We start from the raw sequence: 13,132 nt of genomic DNA, 5'->3' as shown, positions 1-13,132 counted from the left end.
ACTCACACTTCAGGACCTCATCCCTCTTCCTGCCTATGTCGTTGGTACCAACATGTATCACTACTTCTGGTTGCTTTCCCTCTCGTACCAGGATGTCATGCACCTGGTCAGAGACATCCCGGACCCTGGCACCCGGGAGGCAACAAACCATGCGGGTGTCCTTCTGACATCCACAATATCTCCTGTCTCCTTCCCCTGACTATAGAGTCTCCAATGACGACAGCTCTCCTCTTCTCACCATCCTTCTGCACCACAGGGTCAGACTCAGTGCCAGAGACCCTGTCACAGTGGCTCACACCTGGTCAGTCGTCCTTGCCAGAAGCATCCAGGACGGTAAACTTATTATTCAGGGGAATGGCTACAGGGGTGCTCTGCACTACCTGTCTACTCTCCTTCGCTTTCCCCCCTCTGACTGTCACCCAACGACCTGCTTCCGGCAGCCTAGCTGTGACTACCTCCCTGTAGCTCTCATCTATGACTGCCTCATTCTCCCTTATGAGTCGAAGGTCTTCCAGCTGCTGCTCCAGATTCTTCACACAGTCTTCCAGATCGCCCAGCCGCATGCACTTCTGGCAGATGTGACTCTGCGGGAGAGGGGAGTTTTCCCAAGACTGCCACATCTCACAGGAGAGGCACATCACCATCTCAAGAGGCATTGTAAAGACTAACTGGGAACAAGCTCGTCCTCTGCCTCTCGAGTCAAAGCTCCACTCCTTCACTGGCTCACTGGCCGCTACGCTTGAGCTACCCCTCTATTTATCTGTTTGAGCTTTTCAAACTGCTTGGTCACCTGACCTCGATTGCCCAGTCAGCTGCTTCTTGCTGAGTCTGAGCTATTCAAATCTTGATTGTCTAATTAACAGCTTTCTGCTGAGCTAAGCTCCACTCCTTCACTGGCCCACTCACTCACTGGCCGCTTTCCACAGAATGTGAAGGGGAGTTGAAATTGGATGAAAATCTCAAAGATTCAAAGTACATTTATTATTAAAAGTATGTATGCAGTTTACAACCCTGAGATTCGTCCTTCCACAAACAGCCATGAAACAAATACCAGGGATCCCGTTTAAATAAAACATCAAACACCCAAAATGTAAAGAAAAGAACAAATTGAGCAAACAGCAAAAACAGGTGAAAAACACAGAATATAAAACATCAGACTACAAAGCCATTGAAACAGTCTAGGAATGTTCAGTTCAACTTAGTGTTGATTGCAGGCCATAGAGCCACTCCATCCCAATCAAAGTCACACAAAAATAACAATAAAAATGGAGAAACCAGAAACACACATACTGTAACATGAACTACAGAGTCCAATCCACAAACCACATTGATTAATCCTTGCCGGAGACCCAGGACTCCCTAGCAGCATTGAACGAGAGAGACACACCTGTCAAACACAGGCAGACGCCGCTGAACACCTGTTTGACTTCCGCTCTCGTTCTCATTAATGTCAATCTTGTTTGACACTTTAATCGGCGAGAAATGAAATCAATCATAGGCTTATGTCCCATCTCCAAGCTTCTTGGCTTCCAGGCTGCAGACACTGCTCCAAACCTCATCAAACTCCCTCGGAGACTGCGAAGCACCAGTTATATTTTGTGACACAAGAGACCGAATTGCAGGGCTAACCTTAGTGTTTAAGCGAGGGGCGCATTTATCACTTGGTAGAGTAACATATGCAATTCACATATTTGTACATATAACCCGTAATGAATTATTTAAAGGAACAAGATTGCAAATCAAATATACACACACGCACACTCTCTCTCTCTCACACTCTCACACACACACACACACACACAATTACTCAAATATTGTTGAAACATTAAATACACAACATTCCTCCCTGCTTAGCAGTCAACTCAACTCAATACATCTCAGCTATATACATAGTATTTTATGTAATGCAACTACCATATATAGACATCCACAGCATAGTACATTTTAAATTGTCCTATTCAGGCTGAAAGACTTCATCATTGTGGAGGCTTTCTTACTCTTGTGAGATAATGTCTTACAGAGTCATAGAAAAATACAGCACAGAAACAGTCCCTTCAGCCCATCTAGTCCATGCTGAACCATTTAAACTGCCTACTCCTTCGTCCTGTACTGGGAATATAGCCCTCGATACCCTTACCATCCATGTACCTATCCAGACTCCTCAAACTTTGAAATTGGGCTTGCATGAGCCACTTTCACAGGCATCTCTTCCACACTCACAACCCTCTGAGCGAAGAAATTTCCCCTCAGGTTCCCCTTAAACTTTTCACCTTTCACCCTTAACCCATGACCTTCAGTTGTAGTCCCACCCAGCCTCAGTGGAAAAGCCTGCTTACATATATTTACCCTATGTATACCCCTCATAATTTAGTATACCTCTATCAAATCTCCACTCAGTTTTCTACATTCCAATGAATAAAGTCCTAACCTATTCAATCGTTCCTCATAACGCAGGTCTTCCAGTCCCGGCAATATCCTTGTAAATTTTCTCTGTACTCTTTCAACCTAATTTATATCTTTCCTGTGGGTAAGTGACGAAAACTGCACACAATACTCCAAATTAGGCCTTACTAACATCTTGCACTACTACAACGTAGCATCCTACCTCCTGTACTCATTACTTTGATTAATGAAGGCCAATGTGCTAAAAGTTTTCCTTATGACCCTATACACCTGTGGCACCACTTTTGAGACAGACACTGGTAGTTGAAAGGACCTCTGATATTTTTCCCTGCGGCTCTAGAAGATGCAACACATCCCTTCACCAGATCCCTCGATCAGGGTTTTTAACAGCTCTGCTGTTTAAGTCCCAGAGATTAAAAGCATGTTAAAATTATAAAAGGCATAGATGGGTAAATAGTCAGACTCTTTTTTTCAAATGGAGAACTTAGGCTGGAAAATAGTGTGTTTTCCATAGTAAAGAAATTTATAGTTTCTTGTTAATTGAAGAACAATTGATCTGATGTCCACTTTTGAGAAATTTCTGGAGTATATTATAAATTCTTGATTTTCAAAAAAAAAACAGCTGAAGCTACAAATCTGAAATACAAGCAGAAATGCTGAAATTTCTCAGCAGAATAAGCAATATCTGTACAGAAAGGAAGAGTTAATGTTACAGTTCGATGGTCTTTGGTCAATATCAGTTAATTCAGTATCAGAATACATATATGTTACTATATACTGCCTTAAGATTCATTTTCTTTCAAGCACTTACAGGAAAATAAAGAAATACGATCAAATTTATGAAAAACTCTAGATAAACAAAGACTGACAATCAATGTGCTGCAAATTGTGCAAATAAAAAAATACAGAAGTTGAGCAATCCAGGACTTTTATTCATTGGATTGTATAAGAACGATAGGTGATGTCACAGAAGAGCATAAAATCATGAGGGGCATAGATATAGGGTGAATGCATAGTCTTTTTACACATGGTTGAAAAATCAGCGACTAGAGGGCATAAGTTTAAAATGTGTGGAGAGAGATTCAGTTGGAAACTGAGGGGTATTTTTTTCCACCCGGAGGGCAGTCCACATATGGAGTGAGCTGCCAGAGGAAGCGGTTGAAGCAGGTACATTAACGATATTTAATAAATCACTTTGACAGTTACATGGATAGGAACTGTTTAGAGGGATATGGGTCAAATTTTGGCAAGTGGGACTATCTTGGAAGGACATCTTGGTCAGCATGGACTGAATAGTTGAAGGGGCCGTTACTGTGTTGTATGACTGTGACTCTGAATTGAACTACAGCTGAGCAAAACCACAATCAATCTGTACTGGGAATATGGTGAGCAATTCTGGATACTGCACTGGATTTATGGTTCTTTTGAGGATGCAATATGGGTTTCCAGAAATGTTTTAGATTTCAAAAAAAAGAATTAGATATGACTGGATAAGGTAAATATGTACTTTCTGGGACATAGATAACTGGATGACTTGTTTAGTTTTCAACATATTAACAGGAGATATATGGTTAAAAAATAAATGTCTATGTTGGAGCAAAAATCAAACTTCTTGAGGAACTCAGTGGATTGAATTTAGAATTTATTTAGATCTTACATCCATCCCACAACATGAGGGAGTAAAAATCTTTGCATTATGACTCAGTTGCAATGTACAGACATGTGAATTTAAAAGTCTATTGGCTTGTAGAAAGAGGCTATCCCGTAACCTTTTGGTCCTGGCTTTAACGCTGCAGTAGTGTTTGCCAGATGGAAGCAGCTGAAGCAGTTTATGGTTGGGGTGGCTGGTGTGCCTAGTGATCTTCCAGGCCTTCTTTCTGCACCTGCTGCTATAAATGTCTCAATGGAGGGAAATTAATATCTACAGATGTGCTGGGCTGTCTGTACCACTCTCTGCAGTGCCCAGCGATCAAGGTTGGTGCAGTTCCCATACCAGGTGATACAGTCAGTCAGTATGCTCTCAATGATGCCCCTCCAGAAGGTCTTGAGGATTTGGGGGCCCATGCCAAACTACTTCAGATCCTTGAGGTGGAAGAGATGGGGTTGTGCTTTTTTTTCACCACAAAGCCAGTGTGTACAGACCAGCTGGGATTATCGGTGATATGTATACTGAGAAACTTGAAACTACTCGCCCTCTCAACTGCAGACCCATTGATGTTGATTGGGCCGAGCCTGTCTCTGTTCATCCTGTAATCCACAATCAGCTCTTTTGTTTTTTAGACATCAAGGGAGAGGTTGTTATCTTGGCACCACTGTGTCAGGATTTCAACCTATCCTCTGTAGGCTGTCTCATTACAGCTAGAAATAAGGCCAATCAAAGTCGTGTCATCTGTGAATTTAATCAGCAGGTTGGAACTGTTGCAGTACAGTTGTGTGTGTAAAGGGAGTAGAGAAGGGGACTCAGAAATCAACCTTTGGGGGCACCTGTGTCAAGGGGCAGAGGTGAGAGAACCTATCCTTGCCTCCTGTCGATAATCCAATAGGAAGTCTAACAACCAGCAGCACAAGTTGGGGTGCAGGCCAAGGTATCTGAGCTTCCCGTCTTCTGGAGGGAATTATGGTGCTGAATGCTGAACTGCAGTCCAGAAACAGCATCCTAATGTGTGCATCCTCTTCAGGTGAGTGAGGACGGTGTGTAGTGCTACGACGTCAACGGTAGATGAATTGTAGGAGGTCCAGTGTGGGTGGTAGCATGCTGCAGATGTAGTCTTTAACCAGCCTCTCAAAGCATTTGCTTATAATTGAGGTGAGTGTGAGAGGGCGCCAATTGTTCAAGTATGCTACCTTGGTTTCCTTAGTTACAAGGACAGCATCTCAGGGAAAAGAACTATCAGTGTTCAGGTTGAGACCCTGCATTATTCATTCTCCCGCCCCCCCCCACCCCCCACCACTATCATCACCACCACCATCATTGTGCTGCTTAACCTACTGAATTCCTTCAGCAGTTTGTTTCTTTTTCTTTTACCATGGATTGCAGCATCTACAGTTACTTGTGTTTCATATAATGGTTGAGTCTAGAACTGGGAGACAATTGAAATTTAAGTGCACGTTCTTTAAGCAGTAATGTTAAAATACTTGAACATGCAGCTTAGAATTCTTCCTTAAAAGTCATTTATTACATTGTAGCTTGTTTTTTATCTTGCTTAGGGTTTCCCAGCCCCTTTTATGTCATGGACAATACCATTAAGCAAGGGATCCATGGACCCCAGGTTGGGAACCCCTCATCTAAATCATTTGGAAACTATGGAGCACAAGAAACGTGCGATTCAAGCAAACTTGGCCTCATAGAGTGATGCACTGTGCTTGAGGTGGAGCTGGTGCACAATGGGCAATTACTGTTCTGTGTTTTTGAAGATTTTAAATTAATGACTACCATAATTTACAACTAGTGAAAAGTGATATTTTGTAGATTGAAGGTTCCTGATTGAATACGTTGTCTGTACAAAGTTATAAAATATGAGCTGGGATGTTAATCTGGTTTAAATGGTCTGCCTTGTTGGTGGTGATGCTAATTTTCTTTGGGATCTGTCATATTTTTCCTTGGTCTCAATACATCATCTACTCCTCTTTGTCCATTTAAATGCTCTTTTACAACATGTGCAAGTCAAGTCAAGTCACTTTTTATTGTCATTTCGGCCATAAACTGCTGGTACAGTACACAGTAGAAATGAAACAACGTTCCTCCAGGACCATGGTGCTACATGAAACAACACAAAGCAACACTAGACTATGTGAGACAACTAGATGCTACACTAGACTACATAAAACAACACAAAAACTGCACTAGATTACAGACCTACACAGGACTACATAAAGTGCATAAAACAGTGCAGGGCAGTACAATAATTAATTAATAAACAAGGCAACAGGCACAGTAGAGGACAAATTTCAATATAATAATAAATTATGTAGACGTCAGTCTAGACTCTGGGTATTGAGAAGTCTGATGGTTTGGAGGAAGAAACTGGTGCACAGTCTAGTTGTGAGAGCCCGAATGCTTCAGTACCTTTTGCCAGATGGCAGGAGTGAGAAGAGGTAGCAACACAAATGTGGAAGGTGATTCCAAAACCTAGCTCTAATTCTCTTCTGTTTTTTGACTCAAACAAGCATTGTTTTGGGTAGGATCTGATTTCCTTCAGCTAAAATAGGCAATGCTGTAATTGAATAAATTGAAGCATTAGCATCATTCATCATAAGGAACATTTAATGAAATACAATTCAAATCATTTTCATAATATTCTAGTATTTAAAACCTGTTTTATTTAATTTTAGTTTTCTGAGTTAGAATGCAATTGAAGTGGAATATTGGCTTCTATTATCTGGGCTGGGCCAGGAGAGGATACGGTGGGGGAAGACATTGCACCCCACAAAGCGCATGTTGATGCTAATTAACTGGGAAGCATCAAATGGCATTCATTGCAGATAATAAGTATTTAGTGTAATTTCTTCTATGAATCGTAGGACAATTCAGTTGGAGTATTGTACTTTTAACCATGAGGGATTGGTATCAATCATTTGATCTGTGAGAAATGGAGAGCGGAAAATTATGTACTTAACTTGGTTCACTAAACTGCGTGAAAATGGTTGCTTGACAGACAATGTACTACTTCGCCCCATAGTGGCCAAAGCCTAAAATTTCATGAAAATGGAATTAAGATCAGTAGTTTCAAAGTTCAAAGTAAATTTGTTATCAAAGTACATGTATGTCACCCTAAGATTCGTTTTCTTATGGGCATGCACAGTAAATTCAAGAAATGCAATAGAATCAATGAAAGAATACACTAAACAGGAAGGGCAAACAACCCATGTGCAAAAGACAACAAACAGTGCAAATACAAAGGAGAAAATCATAATAAATAAGCAATAAATATCAAGAGCATGAGATGAAAGGTCCTTGAAACTCAGTCAAGGTTGTGGGAGTAATGATGGGGGTTGAGTGAAGTTATCCCTTCTGGTTCAAGGGCCTGATGTTTGAGGGATAATAACCTGGTGGTGTGGGTTTATGTCCTTTGAAGTTGCAGCTGATTTAGAACCTAATTCTGCATTTTTAAATTGAGGCATGGAGATGGGGGGGGGGGGGGGATTACTACAATACCATCTGAAATTTTAATATGTTGATACTTGCCGAAGTTTTACTGTGCCGCCTTTTCATTTCTTACTGTAACAGAAATATACTGATGTTAATGTTTCATAATGTTCGTTGTTTCTGTTTATTATTCAATTTAAAGTTTGCTTGTTGTAGATTAAATAGTAATGTATTGCTGGAATATGTTTATAGCTTATTTACCACATCTCAAATAAAACCTTTATATCTAAATAGTTTGTTGCCAGAAGGCCTATTAATCACAATTTCACTGCTAGCCCCAGTCTTGGAGAGAATGGGGAAAATAATTTAATGTGTATTTTACATAAATGAAATTGAAATTTAAAATATTTTAATCTTTGTGATCTGATTGAAGAGCTCCTCATTCTATTGACATACTACATGCTAGATATTGGGTCAAATAATCGATGCAGCAAGGTTGTATGACTAGTGGTTTTAGCTAATGTCGGTGTTTAAAACAGGAACAAAAAAATGAAGCATATACCACAGTTATGAAACTTCATTAGTGAAATTGTTGTCTTGAATTATTACAGTGATTACTATTTGGTTCTAGGATTTACAAGTGTCTTATGAATCTTTTCTCTTGCAGGTCCAGACTTCGTCATTTGTGATGAAGGACATGTACTTAAGAATGAAGCTTCAGCAATATCAAAAGCAATGAATTCTATCCGAACAAAAAGGAGGATTATTCTTACAGGGACACCATTACAAAATAATCTTGTTGAATGTAAGTACCTATTTTAACATCATTTTCTTCTTAATACATTGATGTCATGAATTACAGAACATTTTAAGCATGTAAGTTTTATATAACAAATACAGCACAGAATGAGCTAATCAGCCAAAATGGATTTTGCCAGTGTTTGCATTCCAAATAATCCTTTCCAAAATTAAATCTCTCAACTTAACTATCTATTCCTTTCTCCTCATTTATCTACTTGTCCTTAAATAATTTAGGGTCTGCACGGTAGCATAGTGGTTAGCACAACACTTTACAGTACCAGTGACCCAGGTTCAATTCCTGCAGTTGCCTGTAAGGAGTTTGTGCGTTCTTCCTGTGACTCCTTGGGTTTCCTCCGGGTGTTCCAGTTTCCTCCCACGGTCTAAAGACATACCAGTTGGTAAGTTAATTGGCCATTGTAAATTGGCTCGTGATTAGGCTCAGAAGAAATCAGGGGATTGCTGGGCAGTGCAGCTTGAAGGGCCTATGTTGTATATCAATAAATAATCTGATCCTGTACTTGTTCCATCAATGGTAATAACATTGTGGCCTTGCTGAAGATTAAAAAAAAGCAAAAAAAAATCTCTGGTGATATAAATACTGAGATTGAATTTGTTATTATTTAAATTAAACTAATGTTTAAATGTCAGGAATTAACACAATTGAAGATTAGGTCCATCCGATTTAAAATGTTAAATTAGTTTATTATTTTCACATGTATTGAGGTTTTATATTACATCCATACAGATTTTTGTACTGAATCAAATCAAAGAATCCTTTGAGCATCAAATCAGTGTGTTGAGGTAGTATAAGGGAAAACAATTATGAAAGGGAGGATTCAATCACAAATGAGAGAAAATTTCCAGATGCTGGAAATCCAAGCAACACACATAAAATGCTGCAGGAACTCAGCAAGCCAAGCAGCATCTATGGAAAAGAATATAGTCGGATGTTTCGGGCCGAGACCCTTCATCATAACTGGAGGAAAAAAAGGATGAGTCAGAATTAGAAGGGAGGGAGGGGTGAAGTAAAGACCTGGGAAGTTGATTGGTGAAAGAGCTACAGGGCTGGAAAAGGAGGAATCTAATACGAGTGGACAGAAGGCCATGGAAGAAAGAAAAGGGGGAGGAGCACCTGGGGGGGGAGTGATGGGCTGGTAAATAAGGTGAGACAGGGAAATGGTGAAAGGTAGGGGGGGATTACTGGAAGTTCGAGAAATTGATGTTCATGCCATCAGCTTGGAGGCTACCCAGACGGAATAGAAGGTAGTGTTCCTCCAACCTGAGTGTGGTCTCATTGCGATAGTAGAGGAGGCCGTGGACTGACATGTCTGAATGGGAGGTGGAATTAAAATGGGTGGCCACTGGGAGATCCCACTTTCTCTGGTGGATGGAGCGTAGGTACTCAGTGAAGCAGTTCCCAATCTACGTCGGATTTTACCAATATACTGTAGGTGACCTCAGCAGGCTCTCAGGTGAAGTGTTACCTAACCTGGAAGGACTGTTTGGGGCCCCGAATGGTAGTGAAGGAGGTGGTGTAGGGCTCTTTACTTTCCCCCCCACCTTCCAGTTTGACCTATCACCTTGTGTTTCTTCCTCCCCTTCCCCCACCTTTGAACTCTGACTCCTTATCTTTTTTCTCTAGTCCTGGTGAAGGGTCTCAGCCGGAAATGCCGACTATATTCGTTTTCATAGATGCTGCCTGGCTTGCTGAGTTTCTCCAACATTTTTTGTGTATGCTGCTTGGAATGGAGGATAAAGCAGGCAACAAGGTTCAAGGCTATAATGAGATAGATTAAGGTTAAAAGGCCACTTTATCATAATAGGGGACCATTCAATAGTCGTTTAACAATTGGATACAAGCTGACTTTGAACCTGGCGTTGCATGCTTTCAGGCTTGTATTTCTTGCGCCTGCTAGGAGGGAGGAGAATGGGTGGGTGTTATCTTTGATTATGTTGGCAGATTTATCAGAGCTGCAGGAAGTCGAGAGTCATGGATCCAGGGAAAGTTGGCTGTGTGGATACAGAATTGGCTTGTCATAAAAGGTGGATATAGTAGATGGAGAGTATTCTGCTTCGAGTTGGATGAGCAGTGCTGCTCCACAAGGATATGTTCTGAGACCCCTGCTCTTTGTGATTTTTATAAATGGCTTGACTAAGGAAGTTGAAGGGTGGGTTAATAAGTTTGCAGATTATCACAAAAGTTGATGGACTTGTGGATAGTATAGAGAGTTGTAGGTTGCAACAGGACATTGACAGCACCGAGCTGAGCTGAGAATTGGCAGATGGAGTTCACTTGAAGTATGAATTGATTCACTTTGAAAGGTCAAATTTGAAGGCAGAATACGAAGTTAATGCAGAATTCTTGGGGCACTAGAGAGAAACAGAGGAATCTTAGAGTCCGTGCCCAGAGATCCCTCAAAGATGTTGCATAAGTTGATGGGGTTGTTAAGAAGGCATATGGTGTGTTGGCCTTCATTAATCGGGAGATTGAGTTCAAGAACTGCAAGGCAGTGTTGCAGCTCTATAAAACCTTTGTTCCACCACACTTAGAATATTGAGTTAAGTTCTGGTTGACTTTATTATAAGAAGGATGTGTATTTCCTGGACTAGAGGACATATCTCATGAAGATATCAGCAAATTTGCTGATGATACAAAGATCGGAGGTGTGGACAGTGAGGAAGGTTTTCAAAGCTTGCAGAGGGATTTGGACCAGTTGGAAGAATGGGCTGAAAAACGGCAGATGGAGTTTAATGCGGACAAGTGTGAGGTATTACACTTCAGAAGGTCAAACCAAGGTAGAACATACAAGGTAAATGGTAGGACACTGAGGAGTGCAGTAGAACAGAGGGATCTGGGAGCACAGATACATAATTCCCTAAAAGTGGTGTCATAAGTAGATAGGGTTGTAAAGAGAGCTTTTGGTACATTGGCCTTTATAAATCGAAGTATTGAGTATAAGAGTTGGAATGTAATGGAGAGGTTGTATAAGACCGAATTTGGAGTATTGTGTACAGTTTTGGTCACCTAATTACAGGAAGGATATTAATAAGGTTGAAAGAGTGCAGAGAAGGTTTACAAGGATGTTGCCGAGGCTTGAGAAACTGAGTTACAGAGAAAGGTTGAATAGGTTAGGACTTTATTCCCTGGAGCGTAGGAGAATGAGGGGTGATTTGATAGAGGTGTATAAAATTTTGATGGATATAGATAGAGTGAATGCAAGCAGGCTTTTTCCACTGAGGCTAGGGGAGAAAAAAAACAGAGGTCATGGGTTAAGGGTGAAGGGGGAAAAGTTTAAAGGGAACATTGGGGGGGGCTTCTTCACGCAGAGAGTGGTGGGAGTGTGGAATGAGCTGCCAGATGAGGTGGTGAATGTGCGCTCACTTTTGACATTTAAGAAAAACTTGGACAGGTATATGGATAAGAGGGGTTTGGAGGGATATGGCCCAGGTGCAGGTCAGTGGGACTAGGCAGAAAAATGGTTCGGCACAGCTAAGGGCCAAAAGGCCTGTTTCTGTGCTGTAATGTTCTATGATTCTAAGATAGTTTGAGCAAGCTAGGGCTTTTTTCTTTGGAGTGAAGGAAGATGAGAGATGACCTGATAAAGGTGCACAAGATAGTGGACAGCCAGTGCTCTTTTCCCAGGGTAGCTGTGGCCAATAAAAGAACATACTTTTAAGGTAATTGGAAGACAGTGTAGAGAGGATGTCAGAAGTAAGTTCTTTACACTGAGAGTGGTAGGTGTGTGGAATGCTCTGCCAGTAGTGATGGTAGAGGCAGATACATTAGGAACATTTAAGAAACTTTTAGGCACGTGGGTGATAGAAAAATGGAGGGTTATGTACAGTAGGAGGGAAGGGTTAAATTGGTTTTAGAGTAGGTTAAAATGTTAGCACGACATCGTGGGCTTAAGGGCCAGATTGCACTGTCATGTATGTTCTTCAGCGCAGACAGAGTCCGTGGAGGGGAGGCTAGTTTATGTAATCTGAGCTGTGTTTACAACTCTGAAGTTTCTTGCAGCCTTGAGCAGAGCAGTGGCCATACTGAGCTGTGATGCACCAGAAGAGGATGTTTTCTACATTGTATACGTAAAAGCTGATGAGTGTCAAAGGGAACGTGCCTTTTTTTTAGCTACCTGAGGAAACAGAGATACTTGTGTGCTTCAATACAATGCAGAGTATGTACAAGTAGAATACAAAAATTGTGTCTGTGAGCTAAATGGAATATTTAATGCTTTGAAAAGTACAAAGTACCTCCAGCAGATCATTGAAAGTGGAAACTGATGAAGCAATCCCTTTAGCCCCAACACGTGTGCACCAACCAAAGTACCATCCTGAGTTGGTCCAATTTGCCTGCATCTAGATCATACCTTCCTGTCCATGTACCCATACAAGTTTCTTGGAACAAGATTGACCTTACATTTATGTTTGAATGAGGGTTGTTTAGCTGAGAAGGTGTGCAGTAAATAAAACAAGCTGCATGTTTTTTAATGATTTCAATTGACAATATTTTGTAAGTTCTTCATTTGAACTTTTTCATATACTTTTAAATATTTACACCACTTTTCGAAGTTGTGAAATAGTTCTGAGTGTCAAGGTTAGCACTTTACTGGATATCAAGACCTCAGATGAGTTTCGTGAGAGGCCTCTTTCTGAACCTCAACTCAGTTACGTCATTGAAGTCTTGTGCTACACAAGGCATTAATTAACTAGTATTCTCTAGGACCACCTACAACAGGTAGATTGGCCTTCCAACTGGTAGCTAATTTTGGGAATTAGGCAGGTAATGGTGTGGGGTGGCACTCATAAGAAGTCTGAATCTTAAGTGTTTGGAATGTTTCTCCT

At 40.9% G+C, this 13,132-nt stretch overlaps 1 protein-coding gene across 7 annotated transcripts in view; it reads left to right on the top strand.

Moving 5' to 3' along the window:
* Positions 1-13,132, top strand: part of atrx (ATRX chromatin remodeler) — a 196,316-nt gene that overhangs the window by 117,800 nt on the left and 65,384 nt on the right. For all 7 annotated transcript variants that reach the window (XM_073057943.1, XM_073057939.1, XM_073057942.1 and 4 more), the window contains one exon: positions 8,157-8,294. In XM_073057943.1, coding sequence (XP_072914044.1) covers positions 8,157-8,294 — 138 coding nt within the window. The remainder of the gene's footprint in view (positions 1-8,156; positions 8,295-13,132) is intronic.

The sequence above is a fragment of the Hemitrygon akajei genome, chromosome 10 (genome assembly GCF_048418815.1).
Source record: "Hemitrygon akajei chromosome 10, sHemAka1.3, whole genome shotgun sequence".
Lineage (NCBI taxonomy): Eukaryota > Metazoa > Chordata > Chondrichthyes > Myliobatiformes > Dasyatidae > Hemitrygon > Hemitrygon akajei.
Note: the sequence above shows the minus strand (reverse complement) of the source record. Positions and strands in the feature narration are given on the sequence as shown.